A 24,813-nucleotide genomic window follows, 5' to 3' on the forward strand; every position below is an offset into this window, starting at 1 on the left:
TCACTGTCAGGAAACTGTAAGTTTCAATCACAGGGGAGCTGTGGCAGTCCACAGAAGAAGACCCAGAAGAAGACACAGTAAGCGGTGTGGAAAAATACAACAAGCGAGCTTTACTTAAAGATTAACACGTAAAAAGAACAGGGTATTTAAACAAAGCATAGAGTCAGGCAATGGCAGAAATAGTTTATCATGGGAAATTCAGAAAAGACAGAAACACCTAGAAAACATTGAGACAAACTCATCTCCTACTCAGGGGTCCAACTCTGTCTTTACTCTCACTTGGAGCTGAAAAAACAGCCTTTATTTAGGAGCAGGCTTTGACCACAGCTTCTGGACGAACTCTCTTTGTGTTGAGAGAATTAAACTTCATCCCAAAATTTTTTGGTGGCATGTGAACTTTAATTTTAACGTATTCAATGTAAATTTACAGTTAAAAGTCAAATACAGTGGTTGGCATGTGACACATGTTTTTACTTTTATTTGCTCAAAGAAATTCTATTTCAAAAAACCCTACAAGGTCTCTCTCTATCAGTTAGTATGCTTTTTCCACTTTTACATCACGAGTCCACAAAACATTTTGAACACTTGAGTTGTCAGAGACACACACTGTCACGGTTCTGGGTCCGTTGGACCCAGTATTTTGAGTTTATTATGTTTTGGTTTATTTCTGCTTCATGGATTGTTTTCTTCTCGTAGTGATGATGATGATTATTATTGTTTCTGTTTATCCGTGCTTAAGGATTTGTTCTCAGTTATATCTCACGTTTAGTTTAGTTCAGATTCCATGTGTCATTCTGTCTGTCTCTCAGTGTAAAGTCTGCATGCTTGTTTAGTAATTCATGTTTCCTGTTTTATTGTGAAAGTCTTTGTCTTATGTTAGTGTGTGCAGCTTAGCTCCCCCGTCTCGTTAGCCCTGATCTCTCCCAGCTGTGTCTCCCTCCTGTTGCCGATTCCCCCGTTACTACCCTGTGTATATAAGCCCTGTGTTTTCCCATGCTCAGTGTTGCGTCGTACCCTCAGAATTATGCCTGTGTGTCCTTGGTCTCAGTGTTCCATCCTCACTCCATGTTTGTTTTTCTGCCAGCAATAAAGCTGAGGTTTTTTGAGTTTCAATTCTGTGTTTGAGTCCTGCATTTGGATCCTCATCTCTGCCTGCCCGCACACAGAGCCCTGACACACACAGACCTGTCCTAGATTCAACACTGAGCGTAGCCTGATCCTGGTTTGAGAATCTTGAGCTGTGTTTGTGCTTTTTGCTTCTTGCTTGCAGCCTCATAAAATCCACATGAATCCATGTGAGTGCAGTGCAGCGCACATTGCACTGTAGCTATACACTGTAAAAAAAATATTCTGTGCATTTATTTTAGTTTTAAATGTAGATAAAATATTGTGTATTTTAACACATGTTCTACATTAAAATAAAATTAGTAGCAATAATAATAATAGTAATAACTTTTTTATCATCATTTGTATTGAGGCAACCCCTCCCATGAGTGATATGGATAGAGATATCCGTCTAGGTCAGGGGTCGGCAACCTGCGGCTCTTTAGTGCTTATAGTGCGGCTCCGCGTGGTTTGGGAAATTAAATTAGAAGTATTTAGCTGAAGTGTATTTTATTTATGTTAGTTCTTTTTTAACTTGTAGTTCTAAACTGGAAGATTATTGTGATATTGAAATATAAAAATAAAATTATATTCTATTATTTTTTTCATCGCTCAAATAAGCGTCACACAAGCCGGTGTACGAAACGCCGTGAATTTATCGAGACTTTCGACCCCAGGTAGGCTAGTTATGGATCTTCGGATCCACATTATGTCAGCAGCTCCACCGTGAACTATGTTAAAGACAAACACGCTCACGCCTCACAGACGACAGCTTACAGTCCTGTAAAGATGAAAGTGACTTCGTACAGCCCCGACCTGCAGACGCTGTGCGCAGAGGTTCAGGAGCAGCCAGACACAAACCAACAACAGCAGAGAGAGCACAGACGTTAAGGCGGCGAGGCGTGATTGCGGGACCCGCTCAGGTGCGTCCGCCTCCCCTGCAGCGGCGCTGCAGACCACGCCCCGCAACACACATTAACCAGGTAAAATACATATTTATGCAGAATTTTGCAGACGCTGTGCGCAGAAGTTCAGGAGCAGAAGTCCCATTGTAAACATATCACGGCAGACCCGGCGATGTTTGCATGAACACGCTTTTCAGCATCTCTTTATTGACCACCACGTCCCACCACATACATTAACCAGGTAAAATACATATTTATGCAGAATTTTGCAAATATCTATTTTTCATCTTTTAGCAGCATAGAGCTTTTTTTTCCAATTATTTTTTAAAAGTCAGGTCAAGGCTCCAAAAGCCCAGAGGAGATATGAGGGTGGCGGCTCACAACAGTTTTTGTTTGCTACACGGATCATTTTAGTTCAGCTTTCCTTTTGTTATATTTCTTCGAGTTCAAAATGTGTTCATTACATAAATAAAATGTCATTTTCTCACTTCAAGGATTTCATAAGCAGAACACCTTAGTTGTTCACAAAGCATAAAGGTAAAAAACAATATATACAGTGTTATCTTGATTTTAAATGTCAAAAAGTATTTGCGGCTCCCAGTGTTTTCTTTTGCGTGGAAACCGAGTCCAACTGGCTCTTTGGGTGTAAAAGGTTGCAGACCCTGGTCTAGTTACTAATAATCAGTGACTAAATATGGACTTTACATTATATTTTACACATCACCAATAAAAACAGTAAAACAGTGGGAGTTTGCAAACAGGAAGTTTGTGCATGTTTTTTAAAACTGCCTTTTATTGTGCAGCAACTTTTGCATATGCGTTTGTGATCTGCCATGAAGTGTAGAATGAAAGGCATAAAAATGCATTTAGAAACCAGAAGCTTGAACTAAAACCTAACTGTGCAGAATACCCACAGAGAGCAAAATAAAACAGCAAATTCCAAACTTTTTTGGAGAACAGGGAGCACACAAGAGGACATTAAAGAATAACCTTAAACAGAACAAAGGAAATGATGCAAAGGACGCAAAACTAAATGCAAGGCACAGGAGACAAATGACTACGAAAGATAACAAAACAACACAGGCAGCGAGAATCATTAAAATCTGGAACACCCAGAGATAATAAAGTAATAGCAATGATAACAATTAACAGTGAAGGACCAGGAGCGAACACTGAGGAAGGAACATTAAGTCTATGTTAACTCGAGCAGCGGCCCCCAACCTTTTTTCTGCCACGGACCGGTTTATGTCCGACAATATTTTCACGGACCGGCCTTTAAGGTGTCACGGATAAATACAACAAAACAAATTCAGTACCGGTACCAAAATAAGAAGATGTATTCATTACACACGGGAAAAGACCCAGGGAAACCGAGTTAACGATAAAAAATAGTAACGTTAAAAACCCTGAGAACCGTTAATTTCACATATATATATATATATATATATATATATATATATATATATATATATATATATATGTACATGCAGGCCCATGAGTAGTTTAGTACTGGGCTCGGGTGTGAAATTAACGGTTCTCAGGGTTTTTTACGTGAGAACCGTTAAAAACCGTTACTTGTTCCAGTATATATATATATATATATACTGGAACAAGAAGGCATCGGTGGGCAAGGGACGAAAACAGGGCGTTGTTGGAATGCTACTACGCAAGTAACCCCGGCGGAAGGGGCTACATGAATAGGATGAGGGACCTATGGATTCTTCGATACCCAACATCCACAATGACGGCGAAACAACTAGTAGCTCAGTGTTCCAACATTCGAAAGAAGGGACTGCTCTCACAGCTAGAGATTGACGAGGTACAACACAAATGCTACTGATAGGTTTGTAGCTTGAACCTATCCGCTGGAACGTTGAGGACAATTCCTGTTAAAAGGGAGTTTTTCCTTCCCACTGTCGCCAAAGTGCTGCTCATAGGGGGTCATATGATTGTTGGGTTTTTCTCTGTATCTATGAAGCGCCTTGAGGCGACTTTTGTTGTGATTTGGCGCTATATAAATAAAATTGAATTGAATTGAATTGAATATAATTACACTGCAAAGCAAGACACCAGTAGGCAAAGTTCTTCATGTTTCTCGTGCACGGGAGAGACCGGACAAAGCGCCGTTCCTTCGGCTGACCCCAGTTGCTCTCGTCCGTTCTCCCGTACCACTGTTCTTTTATTGAGGTTGCATGAATATACATCGGTTCATTAACATATGACGTCTACATACACACAAAGAGTACCTTGCCTGTGTGTGTGTGTGTGTGTGTGTGTGTGTGTGTGTGTGTGTGTGTGTGTGTGTGTGTGTGTGTGTGTGTGTGAGTGAGAGATCCAGATGTGACCCTGTGAAGACTCCCCAAAGCTGGTGCCAGGAGTCTAGCGGTCCATCTGAACAAAAGGCTCTTATACTTAAACAGATATACGTGTGCTTGCTATACCATAAATCAATAAGAAAAGATACGACCTCTCCTAGGAGGTGTGATCTACGCCGGAACACTCTGTAGAGGGAGTGAACGCACTCCCCCTTCATGCTACACAGAGCTGTTACAGACCTCCTAGGATGAGACATTCTTTCAATCTACAAATGATTATACACCTCTAAGCATATATGGTTAAATATTTCTAAGCATAAATGACAATCAACAATACAAATCTAACAGCTACGGCAAGGAGGAGTCAGGACGCCAGGTCAGGGGGGAGATATCATCACCCCCACCCGAGATTGGGCACATAGCCCCAAGTGCGATAGGAGAAGGATCGTTGAGTGCGAGAGGAACTGACCTGAAAAATAGGATCATGGCCAAGCTTGAAACCTGGATCCCCCGTAGCCGGTTACCAAGATTACGTGAAGTACCCTCAGAAGGTCTGCTAGATGATGTTAATGCAGCACTACGGGCAATACCTACAACCACGATTACCGACACTAACAAGCTGATCTACAATACGGCAGCAGTGATCAGTGAGATGCTTGGCTACAAGTTGAACAGCGACAAGGGGCAGTACCCTCCATGGAGAAGGAGGCTAGAGGGCAAGATCAAAGTAGCACGGAGGGAGGTTAGCCAACTAACGGAGTTGCAGAAAGGTGCGACAAATAAGGTGCCTAAGAAATACAGCAAGCTGTCCATGCCTGAGGCCTTGGAAACTGCCAAGCAAAGACTCACAGCCTTGGCCAGCCGCTTGAGGAGGTACACCAGAGAGATAGAAGGCAGGAGAATAAACCAGCTGTTCTCCACAGAACCAGCAAAGGTGTACTCTCAGTGGCAAGGGAACAATAAGAGAACAGCACCACCAAGGCTGGAGACGGAGCAATACTGGAAGAGCATATGGGAGAAGGATGCAACCCATAACAGCAATGCTCAGTGGCTAGTGGATCTGAGGGCAGACCACAGCGACCTCCCTGAACAGGGTCCAGTAACCATCAATCAGCCGAGACTGCAAGACCAGACTGACAAACCTGTGCACTGCCTGGATTGATTACAAGAAGGCCTATGACTCAATGCCCCACAGCTGGATACTGGAATGCCTAGAATTGTACAAGATCAATGGGACCCTAAGAGCCTTCATCAGGAACTCAATGGGGATGTGGCGTACAACACTAGAGGCCAACTCCAAGCCCATAGCACAAGTCACCATCAAGTGCGGGATCTACCAAGGAGATGCTCTGTCCCCACTGCTGTTCTGCATAGGCCTGAACCCCCTCAGTGAGATCATTAACAAGACTGGCTACGGATACCGACTACGGAACGGAGCAGTTGTCAGCCACCTCCTGTACATGGATGACATCAAGCTGTATGCCAAGAGTGAACGAGACATCGATTCACTGATCCACACTACCAGGCTATACAGCAATGACATTGGAATGTCGTTCGGACTGGAGAAGTGTAGTCGGATGGTAACAAAGAGAGGGAAGGTAGTCAGAACTGAGGGGATTGAACTACCAGAAGGCAACATTGCAGACATAGAGGACAGTTACAAGTACCTGGGGATCCCGCAGGCGAATGGGAACCATGAAGAGGGCGCTAGAAAAGCTGCAACCACCAAGTACCTGCAAAGGGTCAGGCAAGTCCTGAGGAGTCAGCTGAATGGTAAGAACAAGATCCGGGCCATCAACACGTACGCCCTGCCTGTGATCAGGTACCCTGCTGGGGTAATAGGCTGGCCAAAGGAGGAGATAGAAGCCACTGACATAAAGACAAGAAAGCTCCTTACCATGCATGGAGGGTTTCACCCCAAGTCCAGCACCCTGAGGCTGTACGCTAAGCGGAAGGAAGGGGGCCGGGGACTGGTGAGTGTCAGCACCACAGTCCAGGATGAGACAACGAACATCCAAGAATACATTGGGAAGATGGCCCCAACTGACCGAGTGCTCAGTGAATACCTCAGGCAGCAGAAACCCAAGAAAGAGGAGGGAGACGAGGAACCATCATGGAAGGACAGGCCCCTGCACGGTATGTACCACCGGCAGATAGAGGAGGTGGCTGATATCCAGAAATCCTACCAGTGGCTGGACAAAGCTGGACTGAAAGACAGCACAGAGGCACTAATCATGGCAGCACAAGAACAAGCTCTGAGCACAAGATCCATAGAGGCTGGGGTCTATCACACCAGGCAAGACCCCAGGTGCAGGCTGTGTAAAGATGCCCCAGAGACAATCCAGCACATAACAGCAGGGTGCAAGATGCTAGCAGGCAAGGCATACATGGAACGCCATAACCAAGTGGCCGGCATAGTGTACAGGAACATCTGTGCCGAGTATAACCTGGAAGTCCCGAGGTCAAAATGGGAGATGCCCCCAAGGGTGGTGGAGAATGACCGAGCTAAGATCCTGTGGGACTTCCAGATACAGACGGACAAAATGGTGGTGGCTAACCAACCGGACATAGTGGTGGTAGACAAACAGAAGAAGATGGCCGTAGTGATCGATGTAGCGGTTCCGAATGACAGCAATATCAGGAAGAAGGAACACGAGAAGCTGGAGAAATACCAAGGGCTCAGAGAAGAGCTCGAGAGGATGTGGAGGGTGAAGGTAACGGTGGTCCCCGTGGTAATCGGAGCACTAGGTGCGGTGACTCCCAAGCTAGGCGAGTGGCTCCAGCAGATCCCGGGAACAACATCGGAGATCTCTGTCCAGAAGAGCGCAGTCCTGGGAACAGCTAAGATACTGCGCAGGACCCTCAAGCTCCCAGGCCTCTGGTAGAGGACCTGAGCTTGAAGGATAAACCGCCCGCAGGGGCGTGCTGGGTGTTTTTTCATATATATATATATATATATATATATATATATATATATATATATATATATATATATATATATATATATATACTATGACTTTTTTCTCAGATTTCTTTCCAGTGGTCCTAATCCTCTTCCGTAGTAAAGTAACAGCTCTGTTCTGTAAAATATATGTGAAACTGTCAAAGACGTGTTTGGTTTGTGTGCAGCTAAGTAAATGAAAGTCGTAAGAGTCCTGTGTTCTTCTGTGAATGTTTCCTCTCTAGTTGCAGTAACAGAATCTTCTTTCTTTCCAATAAAAACCTGCTTGTATTTCATGCTCCACAAAAACCTGCATACACAGCTTTTACAACCTCGACCCTGTCGTCACTGATCTATACAAAGTAATCCACCAAGGTCCCACTTGAATTTTTAGAATAGAAAAGAAGTAAAAATCAAGTCAAAAGCAGACATTCATTCATGGTTTCACCATAATTGGAAAACATTCCAGACCGAATTGAAATTGTTTTGTTTGAAAGCTGTTTTTTAAACAATATTTAATACTTTGCAACTTGAGTTGGTTTGTGTGCAGCCTGACTGATTGTTGGTAGGCACAGAACTATGAAACAGAACATAATAAACAGTCTTCACCAGTCACAATAGTGGAGCTGGTACGGTTTTTACTTTGTGTTTGTGTGTCCTTAAGACAAAACGTGAACCTGAAGACACTTGCTGTGCTTTATGTTTCCCCATCTCTGCAGAGCCACTGAGCAAGATACATTCAGAAAACTTTACAGGTGTGTAGTTCATATCAAAATGAGGACTCTGTATATTATTCGACCCAGGAATACTGAGTACTTATATAGCCAGAGATGATCTTGCTATGAAATTGCACCAGCCACGACACCCTTCAATATACTGATTGATGACAACTCGAGTCATTACAACATTATTACGTGAATTCCTGCTCCAGATGCGTGTCTCCATGAACATAACAACACCAGCTATGCTGCTGTGGCTGGTAAAAATTTACTAACGACCTCTGACTACTCATGGAAGTGAACTTCAGGATGCTGACAGGTATTACAGTTATATGGATGCTTCAGGCAGAGAGCCCAGTTTGTGTTTTTGGAGTTGGGCTTCCAGTGTTTCTTCATTTTTTAAAAATTGGGTCATTTAAAAAAAAAAAAATCATAAACATACCTCAAATGTTGTCCTCTGGATGGCTTGTAAATGCTTCAGGTGCAGCAGACAAACACAGACAAAAAACTTGGTGAATAAGGATCAGCATCTTCGAATTATGTGTTTTAAAGGTACGCTACAGAATCTGATGGCAAAAGAACAAAGATGTATGACACATGAGTGTTTCTGCCATGTGTCTCTCAATATAATCCTTAAAAAACCTCTAAATATAGCTGTGATTTTCAGTGTATGCCTGAATGTTTCCCCAGTGCTGCATAATAAATCAGACCCACTTCCTCTATAAACTCATAATACTAGTGTCTGTAAGTCTTCTCTGCAACTCTGTGTATCCTCACTATCTGACAGCGCTGTGCTTTAAAACGCTCATGATGAGACATTCATCAAGGCTGGAGGAATATTGTTACAAAACAATAAAACAGTGTTTTTATTGATTTTTCTGTCACTTTCAGTTTGTCGTTATGAGAAACAGTAACCACTGAAAACAAAGCCAACACACGTCACTGACAGAAAAAAAGGCAGTAATGTATTATGCAGAAGATTTAAGAACTAAAGTGCAGATGCTTCCAAAACCAATATATTGAGTCATTTTCATTTTTATTTCAGTTAATTTCAAAGTGCAACAATTAGAAAAAAGCTACTTCAACTTGCTGCCATTAAACTAGTTCTCATGTCAGCTTTTGAAGCTGCAGCACTCGATATGAAGTTTTGAGAATCATGGGGAAACGTGCCACAGCTCTGTGCATTTAAGCCAGCGGTCCCCAACCTTTTGTGCACCACAGGCCGGTGTAATGTCAGACAATATTTTCACGGACTGGCCTTTAAGGTGCCGCCGATAAATTCTACAAAATAAAATAATACGACCTCGACCAAAACTGTGGTATTTTGTAAATATAATAAGAAACACGAATTCCCTGTGTAATTGTGTAACTTTATTAGCAGCGTCCTCCTGAAATGCACCAACAACACTGAGAGTAACATCCTCCTCTCTGCCCCTTAATGCTCTCTGGTCGCTATGGTTACGCGTAAATATTTCTTTCAAAATAAGACGCACAACTACAACACGGGAAAAGACCCAGGGAAACCCAGTTAATGATAAAAACCCTGAAACCATAAATTTCACACCCGAGCCTCAACTCTCACGGCCCAGAGCCAAACGACTCACGGACCAGTACCGGCTTCCCCACTGAATATATTTGATGCATCATGGGAAGCCCCCAGCAGCCCAAGCTTATTGGAGCATAACTAAAGGAGGGTCCAGGATCACCTGATCAAAATCCCAAGTCCAAAACTGGAAGGTGGTTCCACAGAAGAGGCGTCTGAAGGTTCTGCCTCCCATTCTACTTTTGAATACCAGAGGAACCACAAGTATCCAGCAGCTTCTGAGTGAATTGTGGTATCATGGTGATATGGTACTATGAGACCTTTAAAATAAGATGGGGCCTGATTATTCAAGCCCTTGTATGTGAGATGAAGGATTTTAAATGGAATTGAATGTAACAGTGAACCAATGAAGAGAAACCAAGTCGGGAGAAATATGCTCTCTTTCTCTTGCATATCATGTTTTCTGTCTTATTACTTTAGACTCGTGATTTTTGGATTGGGGCACCAGGGGGCATCAAATCATTTGTTCATCATTGTTAACCATCCCTTTCACATAATAATACTTAAGTCTCTTATGCACAGTCCTTTGCTTTGGATGGTTCAGCCTGGGTATTTAAACTCATCTACCTTCATGTTCTCTACGCCTTGCACACTTTCTGCTCCTCACATTTTCAAAACAGGCTTGTTCCTTTTGTTGTTGTTGTTTTTCCATCACTGTGTGCCTTTAAACATCAAACCAATTCCAGCCTAAATGGAGGGAACATGATGCATATAAGACAATCCTACTGGGTATCCGTCATCAAGGCGTATCACATACAAAGGGATGAAAGAAGGAAAAACATAATTATTAGACTCCTCTTTGACCTCATCTATCAACCAGACCAATCAGAGTCACTCCCACCTTAAACCCATGTGTCGCTCCTGCCCCACACCCCACCACACTCATACATGTCCTGCACAAGCCTCACATACTTCTGCCGCTCCTGACTTCCTCATGCAGTACCACAGTTTTTCTCTTAGCAGCCCCTCACAGACTGCCTGTAGATGCACAAAGACATTGTCTTGAACACTACTTTTTCTTCTGACACACTTTGAGTACCGGTATCACGATGTGGGTGTGTGTATGTGTGCGTATATCATATTAAAGTAACAACAATCCTTCAAAGGCTATTACAATGTTAATGTCATTACAATGACATTAATGATGTCATTAATGCACTAGTATTATCTCATCTAGAGTACTGTTTAATCATTTGGTCAGCAGCTAATAAGACAGATCTGAACAGACTTCAGTTAGTCCAAAATAGGGCGGCCAGATTGGTGTTAAGGTTAATATTATACAGATATTGATAAAATGCACGATAAACTTTCTTGGCTTTCTGTACAAGCTAAATTATACTATGGTTTACTTGTATTTTTAAAGAAAGCAATACTGGTAAACACACCACACTTTTTTATGCTCAGTTGCAGCATCCAGATGAAATACATAATCATGCTACACGATTCTCAACTAACCACAATTTAGTAACTCCTTGACTTACTAAATTGTAACTTTTTGAAAAACTCTGTTATATTTAGAGCATCTTTTCAGTGGAATAAGTTGCCTTATGCAATTAGAGAATTGGCTTCTATTCATAATTTTAAAAATCACCTAAAAGCCTATTTAGGCAGTTTTTAAATTTATTTGTAAATATTGTCAGAGGGTAATGTCACTTGTAATGGAAATTGTGTATTTTGTTTGAGTGTTTTTTACAATTTTTAATATTTACATGCTTATATTTTCAGAATTGTAAAACCTTATTGTGGATGTAAGAGCCAAATTATGTGGACATTTTGCATCCAACTTATTGTGTAACATTTTATTCGGTGGTATTTGATGGTTTGGGCCCCAGGAAGACTAGGAACCACTGTTGTGGAAGCTAATGGGGTTCCTTACAAATAAACAAACAATATTGTTACATAGCAACGAGTATCGATGCCCCGGCTAGCTTCTCATTTTTCTGATAGTTCAGTGGAATCCTAGTTGTACAAATATTAGGTAGTTTAAAAAGTCCAAAAAGGTTGTATATTTACTGCAGATGAAATTCAGTTTATAATTTAGGGTTCTGTCTAATTCCTGGTACACTGTTTCACAGTTTCAATCTAGTACTTTAAGAGAAACAGAAATTATTAGACACTATTGTGTTATTCTATTAAATGAACACTATAGGCAGGACAGGGCTGATAACGTTTTCCATCTACCTCTAGCATTAGCTTTGTTATTAGCCATTGCCACTAGCTGCTATCTTATTCATGGCATGGAGTCGATCCTGTTCTGCACACCCATTCATTTTGTTTTAAGACTCCTCGCTGTACCTTTGGCTGAAGACAAATCTATATAAATCTTGCCGGATGTGTGGAGAATGAATTCGGCGCTGATCAGACACCTACATGACGGTGCTTCATGAGGAATAAGAATCTACTGAAAGTGTGTCAAACTATCCCATAGCTCTGTATATCCACACACCGCCTTACTGCAGACACACATTCTAATTCACATTACTGTAGTTCTTTGGTTCTGATGTTTTTAATGTTCATAAAACTGATAAAATATGACAGAGCTCAGGTAAAACTATTGCTGACTGAATGTTTGAGGGTTTTGACTTATCTTACAGTTTAATCCTAAGGAATATCAGATGGAAGCTCGAATGTATCTGCTGAAATTGAATTAATTAGAGGAAGTGAGTTCTCTGCAGTTTTGGTGTCCTTAGGTGCATTTGACTACAAGGTGATGATTAAGACGTTGTGGTGAAGCACTTGGATAAAACTAAAGTGTGAGAGACGAAGCATACAAGAACATACATTTTCTGCTCTTGTTTTCCTAGAAGGAAATGAATGAAATCTTCTTCTCATTGTTCAACTTCATTTATTTAATAAATATTTGTTTTTTTATGTCTTTGTCTTAAAACAGGCATTCTGAGGTCCGTTCACCATCCTCCAATAGTGGGTCATTTTTTCCTGTAATAGAAATCTGTTTGACAGCATTTCACCATCCATCACACCCAGCCTTGTTCAAGGTAAGCAGCACCATAGGTACCACTTCATTATTCTGATATTTGTAATAATCTAATGAGGCAATACTTTAAAATTCAACCCTTGTTATGCTATTTTTTGTTTAGCTTTGGGTATATATTAAAATAAAAATACTTAAACAGTGTGTTGGTTGCTTTCAGAGTTAGAGGTCATGTGTGTGTGCTCTGTATATTGATTGGTCTGGGTCATGTTTACCTTTGACACATATAAGCATTAGCATTATGGGAGAGGATAAAATACCAGTATGGAAATATATTGTATTGGTTCCTGTATCAATATTTTATTGATCGACTGCTTTAGGACTCCTTGTGCTTGCCCTAATAATATGAATGAATGTAAAGTGAAAGGAAGCACACTACAGGGAGTGCAGAATTATTAGGCAAGTTGTATCTTTGAGGAATAATTTTATTATTGAACAACAACCATGTTCTCAATGAACCCAAAACACTCATTAATATCAAAGCTGAATGTTTTTGGAAGTAGTTTTTAGTTTGTTTGTAGTTTTAGCTATTTTAGGGGGATATCTGTGTGTGCAGGTGACTATTACTGTGCAGAATTATTAGGCAACCTAACAAAAAACAAATATATACCCATTTCAATTATTTATTTTTACCAGTGAAACCAATATAACATCTCCACATTCACAAATATACATTTCTGACATTCAAAAACAAAACAAAAACAAATCAAATCAAATCAAATCAAATCACTTTTTATTGTCACATCACATGTGCAGGTACATTGGTACAGCACATGCGAGTGAAATTCTTGTGTGCGAGCCCCACAAGCAACAGAGATGTGCAAACACAACAACACAAACGAGCAAAATACAAGAATGGCCAACCTGAAACTAATAAATATATGTACAATATATAATAGTGTATGCATTTCTGGATGTGTATACTAAATATTTTCCTACGTGTGTGTGTGTGTGTGTGTGTGTGTGTGTATACACATTTTTACAAATTAAATAGTAAAAAAATAAAATAATAATAATAATAATAATAAAATATATAAAATAAAATATACAGAGTGAGACATGTGCAAAACAAGTGGCATTTATATACAGTGTGGAGTGCATAATGTTGAAGTTCCAGTAGTGAAGCTGAGGTGTCTATGACGTGTTCAGCAGTCTGATGGCCTGATGGAAGAAGCTGTCTCTCAGTCTGCTGGTACGGGACCGGATGCTGCAGAACCTCCTTCCTGATGGAAGCAGTCTGAACAGTTTATGGCTGGGGTGACTGGAGTCCTTGATGATCCTCCCCGCTTTCCTCAGGCACCGCTTCCTGTAGATGTCTTGGAGGGAGGGAAGCTCACCTCCAATTATCCGTTCAGAGCACCGCACTACTCGCTGGAGAGCTTTGCAGTTGTAGGCGGTGCTGTTGCCATACCAGGTGGTGATGCATCCAGTGAGGATGCTCTCAATGGCACAGTGATAGAAGGTCCTGAGGATGCGGGGGCTCATGCCGAATCTTTTCAGTCTCCTGAGAAAGAAGAGGCGCTGCTGCGCCTTCTTCACTGTTTTGGTCACAGCGACCAATATAGCCACCTTTCTTTGCAAGGACACTCAAAAGCCTGCCATCCATGGATTCTGTCAGTGTTTTGATCTGTTCACCATCAACATTGCGTGCAGCAGCAACCACAGCCTCCCAGACACTGTTCAGAGAGGTGTACTGTTTTCCCTCCTTGTAAATCTCACATTTGATGATGGACCACAGGTTCTCAATGGGGTTCAGATCAGGTGAACAAGGTGGCCATGTCATTAGTTTTTCTTCTTTTATACCCTTTCTTGCCAGCCACGCTGTGGAGTACTTGGACGCGTGTGATGGAGCATTGTCCTGCATGAAAATCATGTTTTTCTTGAAGGATGCAGACTTCTTCCTGTACCACTGCTTGAAGAAGGTGTCTTCCAGAAACTGGCAGTAGGACTGGGAGTTGAGCTTGACTCCATCCTCAACCCGAAAAGGCCCCACAAGCTCATCTTTGATGATACCAGCCCAAACCAGTACTCCACCTCCACCTTGCTGGCGTCTGAGTGGGACTGGAGCTCTCTGCCCTTTACCAATCCAGCCACGGGCCCATCCATCTGGCCCATCAAGACTCACTCTCGTTTCATCAGTCCATAAAACCTTAGAAAAACCAGTCTTGAGATATTTCTTGGCCCAGTCTTGACGTTTCAGCTTGTGTGTCTTGTTCAGTGGTGGTCGTCTTTCAGCCTTTCTTACCTTGGCCATGTCTCTGAGTATTGCACACCTTGTGCTTTTGGGCACTCCAGTGATGTTGCAGCTCTGAAATATGGCCAAACTGGTGGCAAGTGGCATCTTGGCAGCTGCACGCTTGACTTTTCTCAGTTCATGGGCAGTTATTTTGCGCCTTGGTTTTTCCACACGCTTCAGAAGCTTTGCAATTTTGAGACTGCTGCATCCCTCTGCAAGATATCTCACTATTTTTGACTTTTCTGAGCCTGTCAAGTCCTTCTTTTGACCCATTTTGCCAAAGGAAAGGACGTTGCCTAATAATTATGCACACCTGATATAGGGTGTTGATGTCATTAGACCACACCCCTTCTCATTACAGAGATGCACATCACCTAATATGCTTAATTGGTAGTAGGCTTTCGAGCCTATACAGCTTGGAGTAAGACAACATGCATGAAGAGGACGATGTGGACAAAATACTCATTTGCCTAATAATTCTGCACTCCCTGTATATTGGTAAAGAAAAGGAGTATAAAATATTATGAAGATACACAGTATCACTACACAGCAGTTTTTCAGTGCTTTTTATATTTGAGGACAAACATCCGTCCTTTTTCTGCCTCTTATCCGGGTTCGGGTCGCGGGAGTAGCAGTTTGAGCAGAGAAGGCCAGAAGGCCAAACTCCTCACCGCATCTCTAAGAGAGGCCAGCCACTCTCTGCTCTGCTGCCTGGTCTTTACTCTGGATAATCACGTTTTGTAGGGGGGTAAAATCCAATTTCAGTTACGCCCTCAAGTCTTTTTGAGTATGATGCTACAAGCTTGACATCCCATTTTTGGGCAGTTTCTCCTGTTCTCCTTTATGGATCCTCTTAAGCACTTTAATTTTGGACGGGGAGCACACAGCTATCTTCGTATCTCTTCACAGATGTTCAATCAGGTTCAAGTCTGGGCTCTGGCTCGCCCACTCAAGGATATTCACAGAGTGGTCCTGAGGGCACTCCTTTGTTATCTTGGCTGTGTGCTTAGGGCAGAAATGGTTTCAGCATCGTTCCGCAGATCTGTGTCCTGAAACATTCCCGTACTGGAGGTCTACAAACAGTTCCTCATACTTCATCACTTGGTTTGAACTCTGACATGCTCTGTCAACTCTGGGACCTTATATAGAAAGATGCCTTTCCGAATCATGTCCAACCAACTGGATTTGTCACAGGCGAAACATCTGACAGGTGATCAGCGGAGACAGGATGGACCTGAGCTCAATTTTGAGTGTCATGGCAAAGGCTGGAAATGCTTATGTACGTGTTATATTTTTGTTTTTATTTTTAATACGTTTGCAACAATTTTAAGCAATTAAAAAAAACTTATGGAGTTTTGTGTGAAATGAATTGATTCCATTTGGAATGAGGAGTAACAAAATGTAATTAGTGGGTTTATGTGTTTTTCTGTAATGTTACCAGCAGAATGATGGAGGGATTATAAAGCACAGAAGGGAATAAACTGGGTGACAGACCCATGTAGCATGAGAGTCACTCCTACTGAACAGGTGTCTCCATGTTACAAAAGAAAACAGCACCAGGGAAGAAAACCTCAGCTTTGTTGTTTCATCCATTTTTAAGTTCGTATGTTTTTCTTGTTATTACACTCGAGCAATTTGTCCCATCTCGGATGTGAGTGATGTAGCTGTGGACATTAAACTAATGTCATCACTGTCCATTCATTATTCACTGTTTCGGTGTAGTCACAGCTGTCTGCAACAATGTCCACATAGCAGACACCTGTAAAAAACACAAACTTGCTTGTCTGACTTCTCAGCATCTTCTCATGGCACGGCTCATATCACACTAATGGGAACGCTCCACCAGTTGTCCACAAACGAACATTCAATTGTCATTCTTTTACATGACAGCGTGGCTGGGAGAAATTGGTTTGCAACACCTCCGTCACTCATTTATCCATTCATCATCACCGTGATTTTCCCGGGCTGTCAGTGTGTGTGCCTCTGAAAAGGCCTGATGTCATGAGGAAAGGGTCTGCTGTTGAATTTTATGTCACTATCATCCCACAGCTGCCATCAACAATGCTCCCAGAAAGCATTAATTGTGCAAACACCCAGAGGATGTAGGCTCCTGGGTGGAGACGTTCATCCTCTCAGGCTGCTAAGAATTTAGACTGACAGGAAAAACTCGTGGTAATCATTGTGCTGGATATTCTTTTTTTGCATTGAATTGTACCATTGCATAACAAAGGTGATACATCTAGCGGTGAGAAATGACACTAAATTACTGTTAGTGTAATTTATGGGCACTGAAATTCTGCAATTTCTGCATTTTTAGGGAATAATTGACAGTTTCCTTTATGGTTGTAGTGACAGACACACAACCCTACAATGAGTTGTTGCGTTTCCTCAATGGCGTTCTCAGCATTGCAAGCTTGCTCTACTATTTAATTTTGCACAGTACAGGAGATTTCTGCATTTCTACGCTCTTTTCTTTTGATATGTATTCATCTGTCTTTCCCGTGCTGTACAGAAAATTACAGTGGATCGCCCCAAACACAACTTTAGCTACCTTGTGAATTGGTTGTTATATCGTTCTCATCTTAAGAAATGTTAGTATTTACTCCTCGTTGTGCTTTTCTTGTTTGCGTCCACTGAATCTGACATCGAGTTGTCATTCTGGCATGTGTCAGTTTTTCAGCACGTGTCACAAATATTTATCGTAATTACACTAGTTTGTTTCAATGCAAAGCATTTTTGTTTAGAGGGAAGAGTGAATGGTAGATGTTCACTTTCATACATAAATACATAAAGACAAGAAGTTGTGGTGTTTTTAGAGCAAAATCAGCCACATCAGTCTTTGAAGTTTTTCATGAATCTCTTTGTTAAAGTTGAGTTGAATGATACAAAACCAACTGACTGTTTATGTGATAATATGTGAAAACGCTGAGCTACAGTAACACAGTAACCTTTCTTTATGTGTCTGTCTTCTCCTTCTCATGCTTAAAGTGAAATTACAAGTCAGACACCAGTGTATCTTACCTATTATATCCAATATTAGGGTTTGAGAAAGCATGTTTTTTGATTGATTTATATATGTTACTGTTGGGCTTTATGGGCTCCCTTACAGGAATCCCTGCTGCTCGTTGAATAGGAGGGTTAGCTTTCCTATACCCCAGAAAACCTGTTCTTATTTTGCTCAATATGCTACGTACCATTCATTTGAACATGTTTCTCTGCCATTGCTATAACAAGCCAGCCCAGCTAAGACGAGCCTATTTTATCCCCAATTCAATCTCCAAAGATTCAGAACAAGCACAGCAAAAATCATTACGAGGGTGTTTTTGTGTAACCCTGTACGTGGTGGAGGGAAAATCTCAGAACTACACCATTATTCTCCTTAAATAATAAAATTCACTTTGTGTGTCAGAAGCTATGTCCGCATGTGTTTCTGTAAGTTACACAGTTACAGTGAGCTGTTGAGACCATCATGTATTTGGGCCTCAGCTAGTTGAATGACATCATTTGAAATTTTGGGTGGAAATGAGTGTAGATTATATACACTTGTCAGTTATGTATTTAAAAAATGTTAATCTCTGTAGTGTTCTATAACTGTTGCTCTCAAAATATCCTTTGAAATCCAGTGCAGAAGAAATAAAAAGCAGCATAGACGTGTTAAAAGTTATCAAAACATAAAGTATAAATGGTGAACTCGTGTTCCTCACTGTTTTCGTTTCCTTCCCTGAGGACAGAAGGAGGAACCAAGGGAGGAGGAGGACGATGGCTACCGATGGAGTTTCTCCCCAAGCTCTGCTGTGGCTCAGCCTGAGCGGTTTGAGCTCCCTGGTGTCACCCCTAAACCCCGATGATCCCAATGTGTGCAGCCACTGGGAGAGGTACGTTTCCCCAGTTGAGTCTCTTCAATATTCAAAATGATATTTAACAAAAGAAATACTGCAGTGAACTAATGGACTGCCACCACAAATCAAAGCTGAGGGTTTGCCAATAATCAAATGCAAAAGGGAAAAGGTTTACTCCTGGGGACATATCGAGGCTGTAAATTCAAAGAGATGGTAATGTGACTGCTTGAGTGGTCCCAGCACTCAGCAGTATGTTGGGTAAAAGCACAATGCTGTTTCTGATGAGAGCTACGGAGAGTGCAGGTGCTGTGATCGATAATGTCTCTGTGTAATCAGTAGGAATTGTGCAAATGGATATTACTGCTGATGATTATTACAGCTTTGACTTCTCGCTAAAGGTTAGACTCAGTTCAGTAACCTTTGTTCAACACAATGAAAACACAGAGTGAGCTCGCTGCCAGCTACGGAGGGTAAGGAAGATGAGTTTCTTGATAACAACCTGAGCGGTTGTGAACTTTAAGGAGAGTAAATGTTTTTTCCCCAGATGACTCAATGGCTATTAAAAGTTTTTCATATTTAAAAATTAGATTTATTCTAACCGTTGTATTTATAATGAGATCAGTGCTTGACATCCTAATAACCTGCTTTTGGATATCATTGACTAGTTGAGGAAAGAAAAAAGGTTTCTATTGTGAAGTTGGACTTACATTTATGTTATATTTGATGTTTGCAGTTAATACAAAAACGTATTTTAATATATTACATTTAATATTCGTGTATTCGATAATGACACAAGATTATCCAGAATTAGAAATTCATCCTGTCAAGCTGTTTTTTTCCCTGTTCCTCTAGTTATGCAGTGACTGTGCAGGAGTCTTATGCCCATCCATTTGACCAGGTTTACTACACCCGATGCACCGACATCCTCAACTGGTTCAAATGCACGAGACACAGGTATGCACAAAGCAACTCTCTTTGTTTGCAGTATTTTACTGTTTTAATTCCTTTAACATTTAATATTTTAGGGATTTTAAAAGAAGCTTTTTCATCTGCTAATTTTGTTCTGCCTAAAAAAATACAAAGAATTATTTCACTGTAAGACTACAAATGTGAAAGTAAAAATACTAGAAATGAAAGCTACAACTAAATAACCTTCCTCACTGATAAATAACTGTGATCAATGACTTAAAGGTATAATATATACATTTGTTCCAGTGGACAAATGAACAGATTTTGCTAACAGTTATCCTAAATGTTTCATTCAGTGTAGCTGTTTGTTTCAGTGACATTTAGATTATAATGCTAAGCAATGCTTAACAATCTTGACAAAGGTTTTGGCCTCCCGCCTGGATCAAATATTACCAGATATCATTAATGGTGACCAGGTTGGCTTTATTAAAAATAGGTCCTCAGGTGATAACATTAGAAGACTTCTTCATCTCATGCACAGAAGCGAATCTAACCTAACCCCGGTTGCGGCCTTCTCGCTAGATGCTGAGAAGGCCTTTGATCGGGTGGAATGGGGCTTCCTTATGACGACCCTCGCAAGGTTCGGGTTTGGGCCTGGGTTTTGTAATTGGGTCAAAACTGTATATGCAAGTCCAAGGGCAGCGGTTTTGACAAATGGATTGGTGTCAGGGTTTTTTCATCTTACTCGCGGGACCCGACAGGGGTGCCCTTTGTCCCCGTTGCTTTTTACAATATTTCTGGAACCGCTGGCCTTGGCTATTCGAGCAAACAGGGGTGTCAGAGGTGTTCATGCAGGGGGTATGGAACACAAGTTGTTTCTATATGCTGATGACATCTTAGCAGTATTGACGGATCCCATGCAGTCTCTACCAGCGCTACTCACGTGTGTTGAGTCATTTTCAGGGTTGTCAGGTTATAAGATAAACTGGGACAAGTCGGAGGGCATGCCATTGTCAGCATCATGTCATTCTGGATGCGTTACTCCATTCAATTTTAAGTACTCACCTTCAGGTATGAAGTATTTAGGAATATTATTAAAACCCGACTTGGAGGATATTATGCTTTCAAATGTGGAACCTCTCCTCCTAAAGATAAAAACAAATCTGGATAAATGGGGTAAATTGAATCTTACACTATGGGGTAAAATTAATGTGATTAAAATGATGGTGGTCCCACAGTTCAATTATGTTTCCATGATGTTACCTGTACGAATTCCTTTGCACATATTTGGTCAAATTGAGAAGTTAATCAAAGATTTTTTGTGGAATAACAAGAAGCTGAGAGTGAATATAAAGAAAATGTGGGCCTCTAAAGACATTGGGGGAATGGCCCTCCCAAATGTGAAGTTGTATAATTTAGCTTTTGAATTGTCAAGACTGGCCAAATACTGGACAGGATCGGGCTCTGAGCTGAGCTGGATGAAGATCGAACAGGAACTAGCGAGCCCCTTCACACCTTTGGATGTTCTCTCGCAGGGCGCGGCAACTAATGGACAAGACTCTCATGATAACCCAGTGCTCAGGTATTCCAAAGCTGTCTGGGTGGAGGTGCACAAGTTGTGTGGAGCATCTCATCTAAGACAACCTTATGCCTCGCTATGGAACAATATTGCTGTAAGGATTGGACGGAAAACTGTGTTCTGGAAGGAATGGCTTGTCAAAGGCATACGCAGGATAAGTGATCTTTACTCAGGGGGAGTGTTTATGTCATTTGCTGAAATAACCCGAAAATACAGTTTGACAAGAGAAAATAATTTTTGGAAATATTTACAAATAAAGGATTGTGTTACCAAAGGAAAATTTGCTCAAAGCTCGAATATGGTTGTGGAGTTCTTAGAATTGTCCAGTACAGCACATAGGGCGGCGGTTTTCTACAAACTGTTTAACAATCCAAAAAAAGAGATATGTGAAAACTTGAGGATTATATGGCAGAGGGATCTGGGTTGTGCAATTTCTAAAGAAGACTGGCGCAGAATTTTGTCATTCTCTGATAAATATATAAGAGAGGCCAGGGGTAAATTTACTCAGTATAAATTAATACACAGGTGGTACTTCACTCCATCCAAACTTTATAGAATGGGAATTAGTCCCAGTAATGTATGCTGGAAATGTAGTTCAGATCCAGGGACATTTATGCATGCTATTTGGGAATGTGGGAAAGTTTATCCCTTTTGGCAAAAAGTATTGGACAAAATAGGAAGGTGGATTGGTTTGATGATACCCCTGTCACCAAGACTGTGCTTATTAGGGGATCGGTCAGTATTACCTGGGGTTTCAAAATATGACTTTGTGGTTATAAAGGTGGGGGTGATCGCAGCGGCTCGAGTTATTCTCAGTGTATGGAAGGAACCGTCTCCTCCAGAATATAATAGGTGGAAAGAAACTATGCTGAAAATGGTGTCGTATGAAAAGCTCTTGGCTAGGATTAATGATGATAGGGAGGGTTTTGACAAATCGTGGGGACGTGTTTTTGGCTGAGATGGTTGGAACTTATTTGGTCAGGGCAATTATCTTTAGTCATGTTGTACGCTTGCTGCACTGTTTGTTTGTGTAGGCACTCAGTAAGGGAATGACTTAAAGATTTGAGTTAACTGATTTGAGTTTTTTTTAATTTTTTAATTTTTTTTTTATTATTATTATTATTATATTTTTTTATATATTTTTTTTTCTGTTGTTGTTTGTTGGTTGTTTTGTTTGTTTTTGTGTTGTGAAATGTTAAAAACAAATAAAGACTTCAATTATAAAAAAAAAAAAAACAATCTTAAAAATAACTTTTAATCAGATTCTTTTGATCAGGAATAACAATGCTGGACTAAACTAAACAAAACTAAACTCATCGTATTAGCTGTAGCTGATGTTAAGTCAAAGCTCAGGATTCTGATATCACTAACAAATTGCATTATGGGACAATTGTCTGAGTTGTAAACATGGACTATAGGGAGACAGATGTTGCTTCTGGGTCTAAAACTCGTCAGAAGATGAATCACGATTGGAAGCAGCAGCAAAGAGCTAAGGAAGGTCACTGAGTCAATAATTCATGGCTTAGGTAGTAATTGTCTACCAATTGCTACCATACTGGTAAGCAGTGTTGGTCAAGTTTCTTGACCAACACTGCTTACTGATTAATTAGTTAATTAATCAGTAACTAATTGCTGATTACTTCCCCCAAAAAGTAATCCTGTTACTTTACTGATTACTTATTTTCAAAAGTAATTAATTACTTAGTTACTTTTTAAAAACACGATTTACAACCTGAAGAGGTGATAAAGTGATAGATCTCTCAGCCCAATTCTACTTTTTCTGCATAATCCATCATACAAAATGTAATCAAATGGAAAATTATCTTTTTTAAACTTGTTTTATTAGTTTTAATCTTTTAACTTTATGCATCAAGCAAAAATTTAATTATATGCAACATTCTCTGACTGGAAGAAATTAGTTTAACATTTAAACCTATTTTCTGCACATTCCAGCACATAAAATAAAATATTTTGTGTGTTTACACTCAGTCTTTCAAATAGATGCAAGTAAAACACAGCAGAAAATAAATAAAGTCAAAGACTCAGCGGTGCTGTTGCTCTATTTTCACCTGTAAAGCAGGAGTGGGGCAGGCGGAGGTTTACCCTGGTGCAGGTGTGCCGCAGTGGTCAGTGGAAGAATCCGCGAGTTTCTCTATGAGTTTCCCATTACGTCGTAGCTACTCGGTGCTTGTTGGAAGTTTAGGGGTTTTTTCGCTGTAAAAAGAAGTTTTCTTCCCACGCACGATGGACACTAATGTTTTTGTCACTTTTTATGGAATCAAACTCAAAGTAAGGTCAGTACTTCCACGCTTTAAACGCTGCACGCTCATACTCTCTCCCGCACTCGATATGTGATCCATTGTTGATCTGCACACAGCTGTTGTCACTAACGTCGCACTCGCTTACGTCACTGTCATGAGACATTCTTGCAAAAAAATCACAGTTTTAGTAACGCAGTAACGCAGCGTTCCTACGGGAAAGTAACGGTAATCTAATTACCGTTTTTGCAATAGTAATCCCTTAACTTTACTCGTTACTTGAAAAAAGTAATCGGATTACAGTAACGCGTTACATCTCTGCTGGTAAGTAATAATAGTAACACATTCAAGTGTTTTATTTGCATTCAACAGGATTTATGCTATGCTACACACCTTAGATGTGACAGTTATCTTTGCTGTAGCAACACGACAGCACAGTCAGAATCAAAGAGAGACTTTATATGTTTTCTAAAAAAAGGGTTTAAACTGACAGACTGACACAATCAGCTACAGAGTAACATTTCAGTGAGATATATGAACTTATCAGAAATATCTGGTATTATGTGAAAAATCTGCCAAGTGTGGTCACCATAAACCGTGAGATCAGTATCTCCAAAAATAAAGTGAACGTAGTTTGGCTCGTTTAAATGGCACTCCTCGTTTGCTTTAGGTATATTCAACAGCCACTACAGCTGGAAACAACTTAAATTGAAAATATGATATTTAGTTTTTCACTGAAATAAAATACAGCAACACTGCATTACTTAAACTTCTCATGTACATTTCTAACAGCTGCATTTTAAGTCATTGGTCAATACCTCATTACTTTATGGCTTTATATATAAAACACATTTTAGATATGAGTAGATATCACATCTACTTATATATACAGTATATAGTCATAGTCTCTTGATGCTGAGAGCAGCTCGGTTGCTGACAAACAGAGTTTGCATTGTACGGTCAGTAAGAAATGCATTCCTGCCCGTGCACTGCTGGCTCTGTTGTGCGGGCGCCGGGTCTATTGTGTAACTGACGCCACCAAAATTAACAGGAAGCTTGCATTAGAGCCTCTTATTTTGTGTTTTGTTTGGGTTTACGGCAATGCGTGAAATTACCAAAATTAGACAGAGGATAGCCTAACATAGGAAACGGACAAGAACACCTTGTAATCCACTTATTTCAACAAAGTAACTGTATTCTAATGATCACCCTTTTAAACGGTAACTGTAACACAATACAGTTACTCATATTATTGTAAATACGTAACGTCGGTACATGTATTCTGTTACTTCCCAACATTCTGATGTCATTCTGATGAGCAACTGTTGGCATATCAGCTTCGATAATAATAATAATGGATTGGATTTATATAGCGCTTTTCGGGGCCCTCAAAGCGCTTTACAATTCCACTAT

At 40.6% G+C, this 24,813-nt stretch overlaps 1 protein-coding gene across 5 annotated transcripts in view; it reads left to right on the plus strand.

The window, feature by feature from the left end:
- LOC101468455 (multiple epidermal growth factor-like domains protein 11) overlaps nt 1-24,813 on the plus strand; it is a 267,137-nt gene that overhangs the window by 53,132 nt on the left and 189,192 nt on the right. For all 5 annotated transcript variants that reach the window (XR_013099674.1, XM_076887043.1, XM_004568657.5 and 2 more), the window contains exons 2-4: nt 12,478-12,583; nt 18,547-18,690; nt 19,507-19,608. Coding sequence is in view for 4 of the 5 variants with exons in the window: in XM_076887043.1 (XP_076743158.1) it covers nt 18,575-18,690; nt 19,507-19,608 (218 nt within the window). In the remaining variant the exon portion in view is untranslated. The remainder of the gene's footprint in view (nt 1-12,477; nt 12,584-18,546; nt 18,691-19,506; nt 19,609-24,813) is intronic.

Source organism: Maylandia zebra, linkage group LG1 (assembly GCF_041146795.1).
Source record: "Maylandia zebra isolate NMK-2024a linkage group LG1, Mzebra_GT3a, whole genome shotgun sequence".
Lineage (NCBI taxonomy): Eukaryota > Metazoa > Chordata > Actinopteri > Cichliformes > Cichlidae > Maylandia > Maylandia zebra.